The sequence below is a fragment of the Diuraphis noxia genome, unplaced genomic scaffold (assembly GCF_037042655.1).
Source record: "Diuraphis noxia isolate RWA-SAM2 unplaced genomic scaffold, SU_Dnox_SAM2 contig0002, whole genome shotgun sequence".
NCBI lineage: Eukaryota > Metazoa > Arthropoda > Insecta > Hemiptera > Aphididae > Diuraphis > Diuraphis noxia.
In genome coordinates, this window is record NW_028301712.1 from 46,768,991 (window position 1) to 46,791,762 (window position 22,772).

The following is a 22,772-nucleotide window of genomic DNA, read 5'->3' on the forward strand; positions in this document are numbered from 1 at the left end:
ATATTCATAAATTACTTATATTTTGTGAATACCTACTTATTTTATAATTTTTATACAATGAGATATAAATTGTAATATAATATTTATTTTCTATTAAACTATTTACTTAATAATATTAATGATTTGTTATTACCTAATTAATTAATATGTATTATGTATTATTATTATTTGTTATATATTTTTGTTAATTAACATTTAATCTTGTTTAAATTATATTCATTAATTACTTATATTTTGTGAATACCTACTTATTTTATAATTTTTATACAATAAGGTATAAATTGTAATATAATATTTATTTTCTATTAAACTATATACTTAATAATATTAATGATTTGTTATTACCTAATTAATTAATATGTATTATGTATTATTATTATTTGTTATATATTTTTGTTAATTAACATTTAATCGTGTTTAAATTATATTCATAAATTACTTATATTTTGTGAATACCTACTTATTTTATAATTTTTATACAATGAGGTATAAATTGTAATATAATATTTATTTTCTATTAAACTATATACTTAATAATATTAATGATTTGTTATTACCTAATTAATTAATATGTATTATGTATTATTATTATTTGTTATATATTTTTGTTAATTAACATTTAATCTTGTTTAAATTATATTCATTAATTACTTATATTTTGTGAATACCTACTTATTTTATAATTTTTATACAATAAGGTATAAATTGTAATATAATATTTATTTTCTATTAAACTTTATACTTAATAATATTAATGATTTGTTATTACCTAATTAATTAATATGTATTATGTATTATTATTATTTGTAATGTATTTTTATTTATTAACATTTAACTGTGTTTAAATTATATTCATTAATTACTTATATTTTGTGAATACCTACTTATTTTATAATTTTTATACAATGAGGTATAAATTGTAATAAAATATTTATTTTCTATTAAACTATATACTTAATAATATTAATGATTTGTTATTACCTAATTAATTAATATGTATTATGTATTATTATTATTTGTTATATATTTTTGTTAATTAACATTTAATCTTGTTTAAATTATATTCATTAATTACTTATATTTTGTGAATACCTACTTATTTTATAATTTTTATACAATAAGGTATAAATTGTAATATAATATTTATTTTCTATTAAACTATATACTTAATAATATTAAAGATTTGTTATTACCTAATTAATTAATATGTATTATGTATCATTATTATTTGTTATATATTTTTGTTAATTAACATTTAATCTTGTTTAAATTATATTCATTAATTACTTATATTTTGTGAATACCTACTTATTTTATAATTTTTATACAATAAGGTATAAATTGTAATATAATATTTATTTTCTATTAAACTATATACTTAATAATATTAATGATTTGTTATTACCTATTTAATTAATATGTATTATGTATTATTATTATTTGTTATATATTTTTGTTAATTAACATTTAACTGTGTTTAAATTATATTCATTAATTACTTATATTTTGTGAATACCTACTTATTTTATAATTTTTATACAATAAGGTATAAATTGTAATATAATATTTATTTTCTATTAAACTATATACTTAATAATATTAATGATTTGTTATTACCTAATTAATTAATATGTATTATGTATTATTATTATTTGTTATATATTTTTGTTAATTAACATTTAATCGTGTTTAAATTATATTCATAAATTACTTATATTTTGTGAATACCTACTTATTTTATAATTTTTATACAATGAGGTATAAATTGTAATATAATATTTATTTTCTATTAAACTATATACTTAATAATATTAATGATTTGTTATTACCTAATTAATTAATATGTATTATGTATTATTATTATTTGTTATATATTTTTGTTAATTAACATTTAATCTTGTTTAAATTATATTCATTAATTACTTATATTTTGTGAATACCTACTTATTTTATAATTTTTATACAATAAGGTATAAATTGTAATATAATATTTATTTTCTATTAAACTTTATACTTAATAATATTAATGATTTGTTATTACCTAATTAATTAATATGTATTATGTATTATTATTATTTGTAATGTATTTTTATTTATTAACATTTAACTGTGTTTAAATTATATTCATTAATTACTTATATTTTGTGAATACCTACTTATTTTATAATTTTTATACAATGAGGTATAAATTGTAATAAAATATTTATTTTCTATTAAACTATATACTTAATAATATTAATGATTTGTTATTACCTAATTAATTAATATGTATTATGTATTATTATTATTTGTTATATATTTTTGTTAATTAACATTTAATCTTGTTTAAATTATATTCATTAATTACTTATATTTTGTGAATACCTACTTATTTTATAATTTTTATACAATAAGGTATAAATTGTAATATAATATTTATTTTCTATTAAACTATATACTTAATAATATTAAAGATTTGTTATTACCTAATTAATTAATATGTATTATGTATCATTATTATTTGTTATATATTTTTGTTAATTAACATTTAATCTTGTTTAAATTATATTCATTAATTACTTATATTTTGTGAATACCTACTTATTTTATAATTTTTATACAATAAGGTATAAATTGTAATATAATATTTATTTTCTATTAAACTATATACTTAATAATATTAATGATTTGTTATTACCTATTTAATTAATATGTATTATGTATTATTATTATTTGTTATATATTTTTGTTAATTAACATTTAACTGTGTTTAAATTATATTCATTAATTACTTATATTTTGTGAATACCTACTTATTTTATAATTTTTATACAATAAGGTATAAATTGTAATATAATATTTATTTTCTATTAAACTATATACTTAATAATATTAATGATTTGTTATTACCTAATTAATTAATATGTATTATGTATTATTATTATTTGTTATATATTTTTGTTAATTAACATTTAATCGTGTTTAAATTATATTCATAAATTACTTATATTTTGTGAATACCTACTTATTTTATAATTTTTATACAATGAGGTATAAATTGTAATATAATATTTATTTTCTATTAAACTATATACTTAATAATATTAATGATTTGTTATTACCTAATTAATTAATATGTATTATGTATTATTATTATTTGTTATATATTTTTGTTAATTAACATTTAATCTTGTTTAAATTATATTCATTAATTACTTATATTTTGTGAATACCTACTTATTTTATAATTTTTATACAATAAGGTATAAATTGTAATATAATATTTATTTTCTATTAAACTTTATACTTAATAATATTAATGATTTGTTATTACCTAATTAATTAATATGTATTATGTATTATTATTATTTGTAATGTATTTTTATTTATTAACATTTAACTGTGTTTAAATTATATTCATTAATTACTTATATTTTGTGAATACCTACTTATTTTATAATTTTTATACAATAAGGTATAAATTGTAATATAATATTTATTTTCTATTAAACTATATACTTAATAATATTAATGATTTGTTATTACCTAATTAATTAATATGTATTATGTATTATTATTATTTGTAATGTATTTTTATTTATTAACATTTAACTGTGTTTAAATTATATTCATTAATTACTTATATTGTGTGAATATTTATTTTATATAATTTTTATATTTTAAAATAAACATTAAAATTGATCTCAATAGTTTTGTTTTTAATTATTTGTTGTGATCAATACTCACCAATTGCCTATACTGCTATAAAAAAAAAAAAAAAAAATGAGGAATCTTGAAATGAATAGTATGAGAACCATTGGATATTGGGTAGTTACGTATACCAACCACCAGGAGCGCCGAGGCCCATGCCATTTTATTTAACGTAGAAGTTGCCTATCTATTATGTATAGTAATCTATGGATGTGTCTAAAATCCTCAAGTCTTCAAATTTACAAGATCTGCTCCTGGGGCATCAACTTGACCATTCTAAGGATTTTACCTATTTTAACATTTTTCACATATAATACTTTAATTATATTCCAAAATCCAAATAACATAAAACTATACACATTTTGTATTAACTCTATGTTTGCTAGTATTTATTAGACTATTAATCAATCTAATATTTTTTGATGCAATGTAAAATTCATAAAAGCATTCGAATCGATTCGATGATTAAAATATTAAAAAAGAATGATTTAATTTCGTAATGGAATCCATTAATCCATTAAATGGATTGTATATTATTATAATGTACCATACATATCAAATTACAGGGAAATGTAATAAAATTAATAGCAGTCATAGACAATGATAGTAAATTTTATGATAATATTTATACTTTTTATGAAATCAAACTTAAGTAAAATTGCTTTAAAAAATATGCTTTTGACATCCCTCGCAATTTTAAAACCAATTTTTTTCATTTAGTTACGGCTATTATTCACTGGAGGCACTAACAGTTATTTGAAATTCGGAAGAACTACCATTTTGATACATGGTTTTGATCATAGACATAATATAGATGGACTGCGCGTTTAGCCCTTATCATGTCAGCGATAATATGTGATAATAAGTGATCCGCTTGTTAATAAACTTAGGTAGAAAGTAAATAATCATGGAAAAATGTTTATCTCAACACTCAACATTTTTCATCCATGATACGGAATTAATAGTTACCACGAGAGTTGCCGCGTTTTTTTGTTTTATATTTTTCGATTCTTTGATTCCAGTTATAATAGCGTAATATTATTATAGACATAATCTAGATCATAAGTAATTAAATGCAGCGTTTGTGTTTTAGCATTAAAGATGGATATTCAACATGATGCATCATTAATTAACATAAAAAATAGAGGGGCATTAACAAAACTTAATAAATATATAGCTCAAATATGCAAAATTGCAGAATTTACTTTTAGATCATTCCAACATAAAATAGACTCTCAAAAAAACATCATTGAATTTTTAACAATAAAATCAATTTCTAGTATTCAGATAACAAATTACTTTAACTGCCTGAATAAACACATCAAAAAACAAGATCCCCTTAACCATCATACTTCACAAATTATAAGGCTAGCTTTAAAATTTTATATGACAATACGATTACATCATTTAAATAAAACAAAAAGCGAACCTGTATCAAGAATAAGGGCAGTATTAACAAAAGCTATTCATTTCAGGCATCAGTAACTACTTATTTTACATATTATATTAATTATACTGCAATGGTAATGTGGCTAAAAATTGTCGGAAAAATACATTCAATAATTTTAAATTACCTTTATATTCTAAAAATTGTTTATGGTTTAGTATAAGTATTTATATTATAGTAATACAACATTAAATTGTTATTACGTAATTAAAAATGTAATATTTTAATTTTTTATTCTTAAAAAAATAAAAATAAATATTAAATATTAAAATAATTAAGGTATATATTTTACATGTCTATTGTCTTATCAGCTATCACTTTTATTTACACAAAATAATACCTTGGAATAAAAACAGTAAAAATGTTTTATCCATGCTATTTTACCTTCTCCGGTCTTGTTATAGAGTAGAATAGTCATGACGTCACAGCCATAATTGATAAGGCGCTTGGTTCCAAACAAACCGTTATCACAGTTTCTGTCATAAGAAATATACTACCTGTTTTTCTTGCATTTTTAAATTTTATATTTTTTACAGAAAATCGAATTTCTTGCTACTTATAATAATTTATTAATTTTGTACACATTTGTAAGTATATATTAACGTGTTACATTACCTATTTTCACTGGGTTTAAATATTGTTTTGCCTTGAAAATTTAGTCTAGCAAGGTGGGTCACAACTCACAACTCACATTTATAGACCATAATATATTTTTTAAATTAGTTGTTCCTTCCATAATTTTATCACTTATTTAAATTTATAGAAGTTAAAAATTTCAGAATTATGGTTCATTGCTGGGCACCTTTATGTTCCCATAATTCTATGAAGGACAAGTGTTCATTTTTTCGATTTCCTTCAGATAAAAAAGAACTTAGAGCTTGGGAAAGTATTATTAGGTAAGTATTAAATAAAGTAATGTTTACAATAAAGTAAATAATAATATTAATATATACCTATTTAAGTATCAATTAATCATGAATAGACTATGATATTTCAAAACTTATTACAGTATAATTTATTTTAGGAGATCTGATTCAACACCGACTGTAAATAGCCGCTTATGTAGTTGTCATTTTAAGGATAAACTAAAAGAAAATGGTCCTTCAATATTTGAATGGAATAAAAAAGTTTTTATGGATTTTAGGTCTCCAGAAAAAATTAAAAGGTATTTTGGCATAAATCTAATTTTAAGCTCATGCGATTTTTTCAATATTATTATGCATTATTTTGAATTACACTGTATTCATATATGTTATAAATATCAATTTCTATTAATTATATAATTCACCGAAATGGGACATTTTATTTAATGTCACCGTTTCGGCATAGAAATTTGAGCATGTTCTATAAACGTGGTGCTAACAACTCTCAGTCAAAATATCCAAAGAAAAAATATATAAGAATCAAAATTTAAACAGTGCAAATTTTAAGTAATTATTGTTATTATTTTAGGAGTAAAAAGAAAAATTAAAAAAAACTAATAAAATATAATTAAATTTGTTAAATTTCTTGACTTTGTATCATTGAATATTTTGTCGTTGGATATTTGTACCAAATACTGGTTACAAGCTAACAATTACTAAACTATACTATTTGTTTAATGTGTGGTGTTTGTTGTAGTTAATAGTTCTAAAGGAAATACTTATCATGTTATTTACTAAAAACAATCATTTGAACTAGTTCCTACATAGATTTAATAAAAAATTGATTTAAAATATGTTTGTGGAGACAATGGTAAACTGGCTTACATATTTTAATTGGTAATTATTATTAGTTTTAGTTTTTAAATATTGTTGTATGTCTTAATGTTAGTTATTATGTTTACATTTCTTGATTGGGTATATGGTTGTGAATTGATTTATTGAATTTATTTGTTATTATGTTGATTGTAATTTCATTACTATTTTATTTTTTATATTAATATGATGTGTATGTTTATTTGTTTATGTTAAGTGTATTTACTATTTATATTATAAATTATATTATTTTATGAATGTTTATGTTTACTGTAACTTATATTATAAAAAAATAAATTAATGTACATTAATAAATTGATATGTGTTTATTTATTTATTCATATCATTGTTGTATCATAATTTGAAACCAGAAGACATTTTTAAAAATATATTTTTATATATTTTTAAATATAAAATTAGAAAATTTGAAAACGTGTCAAAGTCAACGGTAGCAAATTAAGTTATAACTTGTACGAAATAATTTTTAAACAGAAGAATTAATGAAATATATATTTTTTTAAGTTAGCCATGTATTTCTTATGGGACAAATTGTGATAACAGTTTGTTTGGAACTCATCGTGTTATCATAAAAGATAATGACGTCACACTATTCTGGTCTATTTAGGCTGAATTTATTGATGGCGAGGGGGGAGGAACGCGCAGTCCACCTATATTATGTCTATGGTTTTGATGGGCTGTCTCGCAACCATGGTATGTATATAGCCGTGACAAAAAGTAACCCATTGTATTTATAATTCAACACTGGATTAATCCAGGGGTTCCTAATTAATATTTTAAAAACGACACATTATAAATTCAGAAAATTTCCAAAGTAAGTAAAAATACAATACAAATAGAAAAATTAAAATTAAAATTAAACTCATATATTTTAATTCACAATAAAAATAATAATTAAAAAAATAATATCTTATAATGGTCAGTTAAAATTAGTCCATATAGGCCTATTTGTCCATTAAATGATCCTTTCCAAGGGTACCTAACCAAAGTACAAAATTTGAGGTTAGTACCTATTGTAATGTCTCACCTCTTAATATCTTAATTTCTCTAGATTTATTTGGATCCTACCATTCTGTGATCACTCGTGTCCAAAATATTAAATGCCACACAAGAAACTCGGAATAAAATGTTCAGTTGCGTTTTGCAACAACAGAAGACAAAGCCATGAGCAAAATTTAAGTTTTTTCTCGTATCCCAATGACGTCGATCGCCGAGCAGTTTGGATGGCAAATTGTGGAACACAACATCTGGCTGACAATCTATCCATGGTCAGAAGTTACAGAGTATGTGGTTCACATTTTGAGGACAGAATGTTTTTAAATACCTCGACAAGATGCAAACTGACGCAAAATGCTGTCCCAACCATATTCAAATGTAAGTATAAACAGTTATGGTTGAAAAAAACCATAGTTAAATTGTACACAGATTTCATTTTTAATTTGAAATGGCCAATTTCATTAAATATAGGGCATTCATTAAATGTATTAAAATGTGGGTATTGTAGGATTAAGATCTTATCGTATCGATGTAGGATTAAGGTGATAATCATATTTATGCCTATTGATGATTACAATCACTTAATTGACACTTAAAATAAAACGTTAAGTTCGACGAATCGTCAAAATGTTTTTGTTATTTATTTAGGTTCAATCACAGCTATAGATATTAAGAATGCTTCTCTGAGACTTATACCTGACACTAAAACGTTCTTAATCTAAATGTCTGAATGACATACTGCGCTTATTGTTAAGATGTAGGTAATATTTATGATTTAGTAAGAAAGGTGTAGAGTGCCATTTGTTTGTATTATTGAACATATTCCGATTGTCATACAGTATTTTTACACTTGTGGGTTTAAGCATATGCTATAGGTATATAAGAAAACGAGACAGCTCGCTTAAACAATATAACTCAATTTGTCCTTCTAAAAACGTATGGAGATACTTAAGTCACGGACATGTTAATATTGACTGTCCAGTGTTATTGATATTTTTTATAGTACGATTTTGTTTAAACCTGACAGCAGTATTATAATATTTTAGTTATTATTCATAATTACATAATTTTTGACCACTATTGTCGAATTAATATGATTATTGAAATGTATTATTTTTTTTTTACTAAGCACCTAAATAATTCAATATTAATTAAAATACTTTATTAAAGAATATATGTTCATGAATCTAATCAAGCAAAAAATTAAAAAAAAAAAAAAACTAAAAACTTTTCTTGTTTAAAACTATTTGTTATACCTACTTGATTAGTTCTTATTTTTGCTTCAAATTTTATAAAAAACAATTCATAATTCTTATAATAATAATTATATTCGTGTGATACATTATAACAGTAATTAACAGTTAGGTACTCACTATCAATTAAAATCCTCTAGTTACCACTAATGAACTTTTTTTATGTTTAAGTAGATGTAACACTTGAGAAGCAAGAAAATGGACAAATTAATTGGTCAATGGTACCATGCAATAATCCGCCGGTACAATCATTTTTAACTGATCATAATTATCATAGAGATATTAGTACGATGTTTGCCAAACCTATATATTCAACCAACATTGAATAATTAAAAAAAATGTATAATCATCATTTGTTTAAAGTATTTGCACATACAATATAGAATTATATTGAGAGATTACTAAACATTGTGTATTTTAAATCTAAAATTGTATTTATACATAATAATTTTAAAAGAAAAGATTACTCTTGTTTTATGTATATCTAATAGACACTAAATACTAATTCATAAACTTCAGGTATTTAACCTTTATAATAGACAATAGTACTATATTTGAATTAAATTAATGTATATATACATATATTTTTTTAATGTACTGCTGTAGAGCGTAGAGTGATGAATCATATTTTTGTACCATTGGAATATGTCTGTTGGATTTTCTTAATATATTGAAATATTTTTATAAATGGATGACATTTTTGATAACTATGAAATTTACAAATAGTTTTTGCACATTTGTTTTTCAAAGATATTTGTGTCTACAGTATACATGTAGTTAAATGTGTAATGTGCAGTGTGTACTAAAAATCAAAAATTAAATATTGATGCTACAGTAGTAACTCATAGTTGATATAAATTAGTTCATCAATATTACTATCAACTTCTCAGATCTAGAAGCATAGAAGGTTAAGAACCTAATTTTAAATCAATTTGTTAAATGTAAGTACATTATAAATAAAAATTTTAGCATAATGATTTATTTGTCAAAATCATTATTTAAAAAAAGTTTCCCAATAAATATAACTTAGTCACAAGTCATAATATATTATTTTATAACATACACATATTATATTATGTAATATATAGTAAATATAATTTGTACAATAAATTGACAAGTATTTTTTTTTTTAATTCTTTAAAAATGTTTACTTTTAGAGACGATCATAATGACTATGAAGAGTTTCAGTAAATTCAATATTGATAAATAACAATTGAATTCAAATTCAAAATTTCAGGATTCACTTTAAAAAAATGTACAAGCATTCCATTGTCAGTTACAGACAATGTGAGATTCGTATACTTTTATTCAATAAAGAAAATTTTTATTTTTGATTGAAACAAGATACTATAGTCTATAGATATTTGAACAAAATATAGAAAATGTTTGACTTGGTTCATAACTTGTATTCAGTCATATTAAAATCAACTTACAGAATAATCATGGTCAATTGCTTAAAAAAGGATATCATAGATATAAAAAGTATCTGACTAACTACCATTAATTGGTTCCATTTCAAATAAAAAAAAAAAAAAATGTTCTACAATTCACAGCCAAAAGAATACAGTAGGTAAATATGTTGTAAAAACTCCGTAGCTTGGTTGCAGCATATACATTAACATTCATATATCTAGTGTGTTTAAATTATTCATGTTAACTTATTTATAGTATATAATATTTATAACAATATTAATTTATAGTTAAAACATATTGCAAACAAACCCACATGACACAACTGAATTATTAGCAAGAGGCAAGACTCTGCTAGGCTTAGACACTTGGTAATGGCAAACAGTAAACAGGCAAAAAGTATTGAGCATTCCACTATAATCTGTTTACATCGGAATAAGCTTGTATTGACGTAATTTATTGGGGTATTCACTCAACTCAGACTTCCCCCAGGCTGAAAAAGAAATAAAATACAAAATAACATACATTTTGAAATAATTTTCAAATTGAAATATAAGTGTAAGTGTGTGCTTAGATTATTTATTAATATAATTATATTAAATAAAAACAAAATTACTACTTATGGCAATTTACAATTTTAAGTGAGATAATAAATCCATAAAAATGAACTGTATCTGAATCATTCAATATGATAATAACCTATTGCCTATTAATATAACCTATTACGAATTACTTTCCTACTCTTTATATTTTACTGGTTTCATTATTTTACTACATATAAATTCTTTTAAATCTAAAAAGTAAAAAAAAATCATTCTCATAGTTGTTTTATGTCAATATTAACAAAAAAAAATGTTTAAAAATTTACTTCATGTTAAAAAACTCAAAATGTATAGAAACTGTAAATAAAATAAAATATTTCAACCATGACTTATTATTATTTATTAGACAGTGCATTACAATAATAAATAATATTATAATTGCTTAGGTATTTTATTTAAATATAATTTCATATAATAATAATTACAGTCAATATAGATATGTTATTTTACCTACTAAAGTATATAAAATGTGTGCTAGAAAGATTTACCACAGTCTATAACAAGCATATTTGAGTACATACCAGAAGCATCTAATTGATCATAATAAGAATCTGGGCGCACAATCCGAGTTGACATAAGATATTCTTCTTCGCCATCTTGGAACTGAGATGTATTCAAATATGAGAATTGACTATTGAAATCATTTAAAGATTCATTTATTCTAACATGTATATTTAATCTTGGATCCTGTGATGCTGCTTCAACACTTTGTTTTTCCTTCAGGGTAATTTTCTTCGATTTTTTAATATACCAGCGTGTTGCCAAATTGGATACTATCAAATATTGACGATCTTTTAGTACAATATGATTAACTGTGGAGGTGTAGGTATGACACCCTGAGTAAATGTATTTATCAAACCAATCTGCAGTGCATGCTGTGTAATAAGCATAATCTAAAAGCAACAGTTAAAAATTGTAATTTTTTTCAATTAACTATATATCATAATGTACTTACAGCTTACAATTACCAAAATAAAAAAAATTATTTTTACAAAAGTAGTGTTTGGAACTATAATTAAGCCATAGAAGCCCAATACTAAGACTGTTGTGAAAACTCCAATGTATGATCCAACTATTGTGATATTTTTTAGCCTTTTATAACTTTCCAACTCACGCTTGAAGTAAAAACAAATAGTTAATTAATGAATACATAATACTAGCATGTGCATTTTTATTAAAACTTTGATTACAAAATATTGGCGCACAACCCGAAACAAATTTTTAATCACAATATTATGTATTAAAATATTAATTTTTTGTTAAGAAAGAATTGCATCATATTTAATATTTAATAATTCTGGGGTGGATGGTCCCTAAAATGATTAGGTCTATCTCATAAATGAAGAATTTTCATTCCATGACTGACCACTTTTATTTAAATATAATGTATTCATAGGTACTATATCTATAACCAAGAAAATATTACTATAAATAACATGATCGTGATTCAAAAAAATTACTATCAGTAAAAAAAAACAAACATTAAATCGCTTTAAAAATATCAAGTACCTATAGTTAAAATGGAAATTAAGTCTTAAGTTCAATGTACAATTTGAATCTTTTAGGTATTCATGTTATGAATAAAATCATTCATTATCTCGAGAAAGATAACAAAATTATCACTGACTTATGAAGTTATGACCATTGTAACTATAACATTTTTATTAAATACATCAATTACTAACATCAAAACTATGGACATTTTACTTATATTATTGATCTGCTATTACACAATAGCACATCATTGTCACTATAACTAGTGAATTTAAAATTAAAAAATTTATAACTTACTCCATACAAAAAATATTTTAGATAAAAATGTAAGAATAGTATGGATAAAATGAGTTTGTAAATATCATAAATGAACATTGGTGCATCATAATCTGACAAATTAAAACAGGCATCTGCAAAAATAAAAATACAATAGGTGGGTAGGTACATTATAAAATTTATATGAATAATTTTATATTTTTCCATATTTAAACAAATTTATTTACCATTCAAGAAACTTACCATTTCGCAATAAATAGCTGATGTCCAATAAGACTATAAATATTCCTAATGCTCTCCAAATATATTCCTAAAAAAAAAAAAAATACAAATATATAAGTACTCAACCAGCTGTAATAACAATCATGCATATTAAAATAATACAATTATTCGTACAACCATCACTAACACAAAATATAATATATAACCCATTATTATAAATAAACTCATAGATCATCAATTTATATAATTCAAAGAAATATTGGATTTTGAAAGGTATAAATTCCATATTAAATTAGCAAGTAGCCAAGCAGGTAGCTGAAAGTAGATGAGTGTGCAAGTATATTGTCTTGTATTGAATGATAATTGACTGAATATCAACTACAGTAAATACTATAAACAATAATATGATCATACAGTACGATCATTTACCATAAAACCAGGTGAATAGAAAAACTTTTCAACTTAAAAAACATATCTTTGAAAAGGAAATAACAAAACTACAAAACATATTCATAATTATAAATAGGGGCGTATATCGATTCCGCCGATTTTATATTGATTCCGCCAGCTACTGTTTAAAATATCTACATATCGATTCCGCCGGCTACTGTTAATATTATTTACATATTAATTCCGCCGGCTACTGTTTATCCCGTCCTTATAATTTGTAATTGTATCTTTAAAATTACAGTCCTACATAATATAAAATAAAATAATATAAAATAAACAAAATTTTAAAAATTTATCAAATGATTTGAACGATAATAAAATTTCTAAGATCACTTATTTCAAACATGTGTCCAAATATTACCAAAAGTAGTTACATTTATATTATATTTATTTTAATTAGATTATACATTTATACAATTATTATAATCATTTTATACAATTCAGACTATAGTACATATTATATACATTTTAATATTTTATCATTTATTCACACATTTTAATTTTTAATTATACAATTATTACTATTATCATTTTATAAAATTTAGACTATATTATACATTTTAATATTTTAAAATAAATTCACATACACGAATTAATAAGAATATACATTTTATTTTTGAATTATACAATTATTATTATTATTTTTTTTATCATGTACTATATAAAATACATATACAAGGGGGGGGGGGATAAACAGTGTCCGGCGGAATCAATATGTAAATAATATTAACAGTAGCCGGCGGAATCGATATGTAGATATTTTAAACAGTAGCCGGCGGAATCGATACAAACCTTTTTTCTAAACAGGTAGTTTCAGCGGAATCAATAATTCCCCATAAATAGGGGCCTTGAACACTAACATAACTAACCTATTATATATTGTATATTTAAATTTCAAAAAAATAATTATAAATTATAAATTAAATATCTAATAACTGTAACAAGTAACAATAACATAATTCATAAAATAAGTAATAAAAAAATAATATGTTCTAAATTCGTATTTTGATTTTGATAACATATAAAAATGATAATATTTTATCATAATTTACGAGCGAATCAAAACCACCCCGATCCGTGCACATTATTATCAATTCTCCGTTATCACTATAACTAACATATATTATTATTTGTACACACATTATTATATTATATAATTTATATTTAAAATATAATAATGATATCTAACTAGGGTTTGAAAGTTGTTAACTTGCATAACTAAAAATATGTTTCAACAACATACAATACAAATCTAAATAACTAATTTTTATTTTGCATTTATTGATATTTATGGTATTTTTTGGATTTGAATTTAAAAGTCAAATCATTTTAATTTATTAATTTGACAAGATAGTTGTATTATGTGATGTCTGTGATGATAATAAAAAATTTAATTTACTTATAGACTTGGGTGAATACATTAAAAATAATTAGAAAAAGTATTATCAGGGTATAGACACTGTGTGTAATGGCAAAATCTGGTGACTGTGGTCTTGAACACGGTCTTTAGGAGAGAGTGGCATGCATTATCACTTAAATAAATCATATCATCATTATTATCACACAAAAAGAGACAGAACTGATATAGTGTTTTGTAATGCCCATTGCGTTGTTTGGTTGTTTCCGTTTTTATAATTCCGTAACTAAGAAGGATACACGTTGCTAACATTTTATCAGATTACTGATACGGTACAATTTCCAATACTTCAACCGTAGGGATACAGTAACCCGATCAGCAGAATAGATAGAGTGTCTAATCTGTAGGTATTATTTATCTAGGCATTTAAATAAATAATACATATTTTTCGGGGCATTGACTTTCAATCCAAGTAGTAGTTAAAATGTATATTTATATTGTACACTTTATATTTTAGATATAAATTATAAAATAATTTGACTCCGTAACAGCTCAATATCTCTTATGAGGGACATACATAATAGGTGTTATAACTTCACTGATAGTAGTTTTGGGAGAATAATGGCCATTCGTACATATTGCCTATGATGTTATCTTATCAAAGAAAAAATGTCAGATTTTTAAAACCAATTCATCTAAAAGAAAAAAATATTTCTGTTATCTATTTTTTTCAAAAACTCATGACAAATATCTTTAGGGACATATCTTACTATAAAATATACATTATAAGACTCACATTATAAACATTATGATTTTTGTATTCCTTAAATTATTAGCATGACGAACAAATATTATTTATTTATTATAACCGATTTGTAACCTTATCAGAATTAACTCAAAAGAATGTCCTCTGTAGGGGTTATAGGGACTGAAAGGGTTGTTGGCAATGATTTTTAAATATTATAATATGTATAATATGTTACACACACACACACACACACACATATAAACATATTATATATATATTATTTAAAAAAAAAAAAAACATTACAAAATATAATATTATTATTTTTAAATTTCTACACATACTTTTTACAAACTCATATCTAATAACTATTTAAAAATAATATTTAAGTTTAATTTATCGTTATCCAGAGAAAAAACGGAGATTAAGTGAAACACGATATTTATTATACATATTTTATACTAGACTATTATACCTACATATTAGACTCGCAGTTGTCGCGATCACATATTATCTTCCGATAACACATGGGTATTACAAACATTTTAGTAAAAAATTATATTATGTGATATTTTTTTTTTTTAGAAAGTATGTATGGAAATTATTTATTATTGTTTATGTATTTTGTGATGAATAATTAATTTTAGTAAAAAAAATAATAATTAATATTATATTATTCTACTGTGTAATATTTTTTTTTAAATAATTAATAATATAATATATGATATATAATACACGTTAAATTATTTTAAAATCATTGCCAACTTAATTTCAAATTGACTAAAATGGCTATAATCGAAATGGGTATCTGGGTGATTGGGTGAAACGGTATAAAGGTCGATTTTGGGCAAAACAGGCCGCATTCTTCCTGCCTAGGAAATGAAACCTATTGATTTTTCATATTATTAAGTATTTAAGTCTAATAATAAGTATATTTATACCTTAATTGCAACTTTTATGCTTGCTGCTATTGATTTGACTTGGGGGCGCCTGCATACTTTGATGCAATTCAAATAAAAAATGTGCTTGAATGCTGTCATTAATTTGAACAGCATTAACTTAAGAACTTTCATTGTGATTCGTTATAATCTGAAATAAAAATAATAATAATTAATAAATTAATTTAGCTATTTACTGAAAATCGTCGTCGACATGAAATAGATACTTAGGTCACTAGAATGGAAACTATTACAATTGAATTCAACGATAAACCATTGCATAGGCAGGTAACTATAAATTGAGCATACATAGTTTAAATAAATATTATAAAATATATTAACTGCAAGCACAGACACATGTCGGGTAATCGGGAGATAGAAAAATGCACTTCTCGTAAATCCGTCAACGTTATCTAAAATATCTGTTATTGAGCCGTGATATATTACACTCACATTAAAGAATAAACCTTTCCTCCTATATGATGGTGGTTTTGATGATGTAAATCGAATATAATTTTTTTCAACTGAACAAAGTATAAAAATATTAATGTCAAACCAGTGTCATTGGTTTTTTTGATGGTATATTTAAGTCATCCCCGCAAATCTTTACTTAGCTTCTTATAATCCATGCAATAAAATACGACACAGTATTATCGTTAGTGTTTGCACTTGTGCCAAATAAAACGCGTGACAGTTATACTAAGATTGGACAAGAAGTTTTGAATTTGGAAAAAATTTACAGCCACCAAGTATTATGGTTGATTTTGAACAGGCGCTGTTTGGCGTGATTGCAGACGTTTTCAATGACGTTCTAAATAAGGGGCTGCTTTTTTTCATTTTGGGCAATGTATAATGTATATGGAGAAAAATACAGTGAATCCCTGAAGTATGAGAAAAATATATTTCAAATTCTAACTTTGCCTAAAATGTAAAACAGTTAATGGTTTTAGCATTAAACTGATACCTGATGTCGAAGAAAACTTTGATGAGTAAATATGCCAAAGTTTTTTTTTAGAAAATGAAAAACTATATTGTTTCCGTTGACATACTACTTTGAAGATACATGGATGGGCAGACCAAATAGACGTAGAACTCGACGCCCACCTACATTTAGTTTAGAACTGTGGAATCAATACGACGAAACACTTGCAGATTTGCTAAAAACAAACAACTCCATCAAAGGTTGGCACAGAGCATTTTCGTCATTGTTTGATGCATCTCATCCAACTATATGTTGATTAATAGACAGAATAAAAAAAGAACAACGGTCAACGGAAATAAAAATCAATCAATAATACGAGGATAAGAAGAGATAGTTAAAATGAAAAAATATACGAATACAAATACATGAATTAAAAAAAATTAAATTATGATCATGCAAGTAATATCAACGAATATTTAATTGGAATTGCTCAGGGTTTAGTGTTTAAAGATATAAGGAATTAATTTTTTTATTTATTTTTTAATAGGTACAATATTTTACAAAGTATTTTATGTGCCTGTAATAACGTATACCAGTAGCATTAAAGCCCGTGTTTTACTTCTTATTAATAACAGGTTAGGACGATCGCAAAAATAACAATAACAATAAATATTATTTAGGTAGTCAAAACACCAAAATAGGACCAAACGGTAGTTATTTTGTACAATAGGTACTTAGAAATAACTGTTGTGGAAAACATAATCTTAGAATGGTTTAGTTTACAGAAATGATTTTAACAGAAGGAACTCTTCACTTTCATATTCGGTGGTTTAAATGGAAGTTTGTAGAAAAATATAATAGACTATACTGATCCAGTAACTTAGGATGGTAGGTATTAGGTACATATTGAAATATAATGATTCGTCAAAATCGAAATCGCTTCGTAAATAATGATCAAGCAATAACAATATTTACAAATTGTAATTCAGGAGACAATTTTTAAGTTACTAAGATAAAAACAATAAAAACTTGGATCCTTCGCTCTAATAGTAGAGGGAGTCCTGGTGTACAATAGACACTAACAATACTAACATAATGCATAATTAAAAATATTAATTGTAATACCATTACCTAGTATAATAATAGTAGGTACCTAGAATTAATGAAACTTATACCACAGAAGCAAAAACAAATTAAATAATAGTAATATAGTATATTTTAAAAAATAGCAATAATATCTAATTCAATTTATTCTATCTTTAGATCAACCAATAATAATTAAGAACTTGGTTTATACAAATTACAATAATATCTAGGATAGTGATACCAATGTAAATTAAACGGAGGTAGATATATATAACAAGCCAGGAAGTAGATGATAACGTATATTGTACACAAAAAAAAAGGGCTACGTATGATATATATGAACAGAATTAGTATAAATATATATTAATATTACTTACCCTTGAGACTAGACTCGTCTTGGTCAAAAACGAAATTGGATTTATCACATATAATACAATAATTAGATATTGTTTGTTAACACAAAATCCAGACGGGCGCTGCTGTGCGAATGCAAAGAACCGCGCAAAAAAGGCTGACCCTTATCGAACTGATTTACAGCCGTATATGAGAGAATAGGAGAACGGTCATCCCTTAAAGTCAACAGCAACCTGTGCGGCGACGGCGCGAAGGAAACAGCGCGATCTTGCAACTTGCGTCATCAAATCATCAGATCAGAACAGCGGGATTGGTACCGACAAATCCGGGCGTGTCGTCCCGCTTGATCGATTTAATTTTCCCACCGCTCAAAACAAGAAGAGTCGATCGTGAGCCCCCATCCCTCGAAAGTGTCAAAGACCTTTCTATGAAGTTATCCGTGGTGTATACTAATGTTGATAACTAGTAGCATTGCTAAAATAGGGTTGAATTTGAGTGTCATATCCCTCCATGACTTTTTTTATTCTTTCAGCACTGGTAATTACACAATTATATTCATGTGCTTATTTAACACTACTACATGAAGTATATTTTATAGAGATACCTAATACAAAAAAACCAAACTCCAACAAAGGTTAGATTCAAAAATAAACCACTGACAATACACATCATCGAATTTGTAGGTATAATGTATATTACCAACATCAAGATAATCGTAGTTATTTTTGAGAGTTATATGACTTATAGAGCTTAATAATTACAAAAAAAAATGTTATGAGGTTATCGGTAAAATACACAAAAAACTTACCCCATTCCTGACAAAAACGTTACAATATTACGCCACTGAATAGGAGACCAACCTAACAACATAAAAGAGCGTTTATTGTGTTATTGAATGCATAGGTCAGTTTATAATTAATTAATATCTCTATTTAAATAATTATTTATTAGTTTTCAAATTTATTATTTACCTAATGTCACGATTAATACAAAAATATTTATAATAATATTAAGATATATATTAATGTTTTTCATGCGTGTACTATATAATCGAAAGCTAAATTCTACAATAATTATTGTTATACGTATGCCAGTCATCTAAAACAGCCTAAATTATTGCAAAATGTTTTTATGCCATTCGTAATGTTATATACACAGCTTTCATCAAGTAGTATAATGCCAATGGGAACTGGATTTTACAGATACCAAACTAATTAATTCCCAATTAATTTAAATAGATAGGTATTATAATAGCCGAACTAGGTACCAAATTAATACTAGTTGGTAGATATACTATGGTTTTATTCCAATTAATTCAAATTTAACACATCCATTATAATGACTGTCTCAATATCTATTGCACATCAAAGCATTAGCGATTTTACTATAGAGAATTACTGAAAATACTTTGGACCTCTCTAAAAGTATCAACTAGATCCAATTTATTTTTATAAACTCCGTCTGAAATTGAAAATCTAGGCATTTGTACTAGTCAAAAGACAGAAAGAAAAAATAACTTATTATAAAACCAATACATTTAATCTTTACTTTCTGGAGGTTCACGCAAGTAGTCTGTAAAATAAAACAGTGACTAATAGCTTCCTTTGCTTAGCAATTTGAATTACCCCAAATATAAAGGCAAGTTAATTTTACAACAAAGAAAATAGATATCTTGAGTTGAACAGGTAGTTTAGCACCATAACATGCTTATTTACTAGCGGTAGCATAGAAGTTGTTTCCATAGAAATAGTACACTTACACTTATAATACTTTTTCTTTTTGGTTTTTATTAGTTTAAAATAAGCATCAACCTAATGATAAAATTTGATAGCTAATAAACCTAGCTAATAACATATAATCAATTACTAATTAGTAACTATGGTAAATTAATAATATTAGGTTTATAATTCTACTTCTGTGCATTAATTTATTTTCATTCATATTTAATTTACTCGGTTAGCTCATTAATTTGTTTGGTAAATGTTATCATCAAAAACTTATTGTTTTGAAAATTATGAATGATTCATCGATAGAAACATTTTTTCTAACAATTATAATAAAATTAGATCATTAGATGGTATTTTCAATTAACAGTGTATAAATAAATCATTATAAGTATTTAGTTTACTAACTGCTATTGTCTGGTAAAATTGTTTAATATTAGTGTTTTATTATAATAAAATAATAATTAATAAGGGCAATAAAAAATAATAACTATAACATACATAAAAAGGAATGAAAATGAAAAAGCACAAGTTGTTTACATGTAAAATTGTATTTTTATTGATTGGCCATTAATATTAATACTTATTAGTTATTAGTTATAAATTACGAATAAATACATTTATACTGATAATTTTTCAGAACACATTTTAAGTGCTAAAGAGGGCGTTATTTCTACAGCTGTTGTCTGTCTTACTGACACACTTACAAAAAATGCAGTAAACATTTTTGTAGTTAATTTAAATATTTGAGTAAGATGAGTTATGAGGTTAGCCTCCCCCATTTTCATAAAAATTATCCGAACCTGTGCAAATATTTAGCAAAAAATTTTAAATACATTTTTAGAATTTGCAAATAAAAATTGTAATATTAATATATATTATTGTAATTTGTTCTTGTGGCAATCGCGTATTATGTATAATAAAGTATATAAATAATATTAGTTAACAAATGACAACAATTTTTATTTAATTGACATCAATACCTATCTTCACACTATTATAAAACTAATATTATTTGAAAAGAATCATAGATTTATAATGTTTATTTGCAGAAATTGATGATGAATAATATTATGTATATTACATTTAAATGTTTTACAAATAATTACCTATTTAGCTTTTGAATATTTATAAGTACTTAGTATATAGGTACATGGGATTCAATTATACCTACTGGGCCAATAGTCTATGTCTATTCACCAAGTCAAAACTGAAAACACTGAAAGCCAATAATCCGTTTATGCTTGGGATATTGCATACATAAGTAAAGTAACTGTGTTGTGAACTTATATACCTATGAACCGTGCAATATGCGCATTGTGCTTAATTACTTCTATTTTAAGTTTATAGTGAAACTGAATATGTATAAACAGTTACACAGTTAAAAATAACTTTTACAACATTTAAAAAATTTTAGCTTCACTTCATATAACATCAATTTCTAATAAACAATTTTTATTCATCTATTTTTATTAATAATCTTAATTAGAATTTAACTAACTGTTTTTTCTTTATTAATGTCAAATAAAATTTTATTTTTATATTATATCAGTTAGCTATAACTTATAACAATATTGTTATAAAAATTTAAATCATTTTTATGGGTATCTTGTTAATTTTTTTTTAATATTAATTTTTTAATTAAAATAATTACTAATTTATTTTATTAATTTAATCAAATAAGTATTTTTTATTTTTTAATCACACTTATTAATTTTTTTCAATAATTATGTTATTACTTATCATCTTTTTGAGAAAATGTTATTGGTTATTTCTAAATTTTATATTTTTATTAATTATTACTAACAATGATTTTATGATCATTTTTGAATAATATATTTTATTAATAATTTATATAAAGAATTTTTATTTATTCCTTTTATTCAGTTAATATCATTTAAGAATAATATCAATGTAATTGACCGTTTTAATTAATTATTTTACTTATATTTGTATTATTAGTATGTGGTAATAATTAATATAAATTATTTTTAGAATCTTAGAAAATGTAGAAATTGAAATATTTTTGATACATATTGAAATTGTTTTGGT

At 23.5% G+C, this 22,772-nt stretch overlaps 3 protein-coding genes across 8 annotated transcripts; 2 read left to right on the forward strand and 1 right to left on the reverse strand.

Moving 5' to 3' along the window:
* Positions 1-5,634: 5,634 nt before the first annotated feature.
* LOC107169653 (uncharacterized) lies at positions 5,635-6,969 on the forward strand. Its single transcript, XM_089218499.1, has 3 exons — positions 5,635-5,724; positions 5,917-6,033; positions 6,162-6,969. Exons 2-3 carry the CDS (start codon positions 5,921-5,923, stop codon positions 6,418-6,420), a joined length of 372 nt encoding a protein of 123 aa, XP_089074625.1. The 5' UTR covers positions 5,635-5,724; positions 5,917-5,920; the 3' UTR covers positions 6,421-6,969.
* A 605-nt stretch (positions 6,970-7,574) lies between these two features.
* Positions 7,575-10,166, forward strand: LOC107168365 (52 kDa repressor of the inhibitor of the protein kinase-like). 3 transcript variants are annotated; one of them, XM_089218496.1, is made up of 3 exons: positions 7,575-7,705; positions 7,943-8,265; positions 9,312-10,166. In XM_089218496.1, the coding sequence occupies exons 2-3, from the start codon at positions 7,992-7,994 to the stop codon at positions 9,467-9,469; spliced, it is 432 nt and encodes a 143-aa protein (XP_089074622.1). In that variant the 5' UTR covers positions 7,575-7,705; positions 7,943-7,991; the 3' UTR covers positions 9,470-10,166. The 3 variants fall into 3 exon arrangements, with proteins under 3 accessions (XP_089074622.1, XP_089074621.1, XP_015373237.1); XM_089218495.1 differs by lacking the exon at positions 7,575-7,705 and having other exon boundaries at positions 7,859-8,265; XM_015517751.2 differs by lacking the exon at positions 7,575-7,705 and having other exon boundaries at positions 7,859-8,265; positions 9,315-10,166.
* Positions 9,303-14,595, reverse strand: LOC107168364 (uncharacterized). 4 transcript variants are annotated; one of them, XR_016190090.1, is made up of 7 exons: positions 13,559-13,870; positions 13,166-13,232; positions 12,944-13,056; positions 12,108-12,267; positions 11,674-12,045; positions 10,867-11,043; positions 9,303-9,443 (listed from the first exon to the last, which is right to left on the reverse strand). XR_016190090.1 is itself a non-coding variant. In XM_089218490.1 (6 exons), exons 1-6 carry the CDS (start codon positions 13,574-13,576, stop codon positions 10,976-10,978), a joined length of 798 nt encoding a protein of 265 aa, XP_089074616.1. In that variant the 5' UTR covers positions 13,577-13,870; the 3' UTR covers positions 10,274-10,975. The 4 variants fall into 4 exon arrangements, 3 of the variants coding, with proteins under 3 accessions (XP_089074616.1, XP_089074618.1, XP_015373236.2); XM_089218490.1 differs by lacking the exon at positions 9,303-9,443 and having other exon boundaries at positions 10,274-11,043; XM_089218492.1 differs by lacking the exons at positions 9,303-9,443; positions 13,559-13,870 and adding an exon at positions 14,464-14,595 and having other exon boundaries at positions 10,275-11,043.
* Positions 14,596-22,772: the final 8,177 nt, after the last annotated feature.

What these genes read in the sequence shown, in the direction of transcription:
- LOC107168365 (XM_089218496.1), top strand. Translation starts at nt 7,992, where the DNA reads ATGCCACACAAGAAACTCGGAATAAAATGTTCAGTTGCGTTTTGCAAC. An exon ending in TGTCCCAACCATATTCAAAT is followed by an intron (nt 8,266 to 9,311) that starts GTAAGTATAAAC and finishes TTTATGTTTAAG; the next exon opens with TAGATGTAACACTTGAGAAG.
- LOC107169653 (XM_089218499.1), top strand. Translation starts at nt 5,921, where the DNA reads ATGGTTCATTGCTGGGCACCTTTATGTTCCCATAATTCTATGAAGGAC. An exon ending in GCTTGGGAAAGTATTATTAG is followed by an intron (nt 6,034 to 6,161) that starts GTAAGTATTAAA and finishes AATTTATTTTAG; the next exon opens with GAGATCTGATTCAACACCGA.
- LOC107168364 (XM_089218490.1), bottom strand. An exon ending in TATTTTGGTAATTGTAAGCT is followed by an intron (nt 12,046 to 12,107) that starts GTAAGTACATTA and finishes TGTTGCTTTTAG; the next exon opens with ATTATGCTTATTACACAGCA. An exon ending in TGATCAATTAGATGCTTCTG is followed by an intron (nt 11,044 to 11,673) that starts GTATGTACTCAA and finishes TTTCTTTTTCAG; the next exon opens with CCTGGGGGAAGTCTGAGTTG.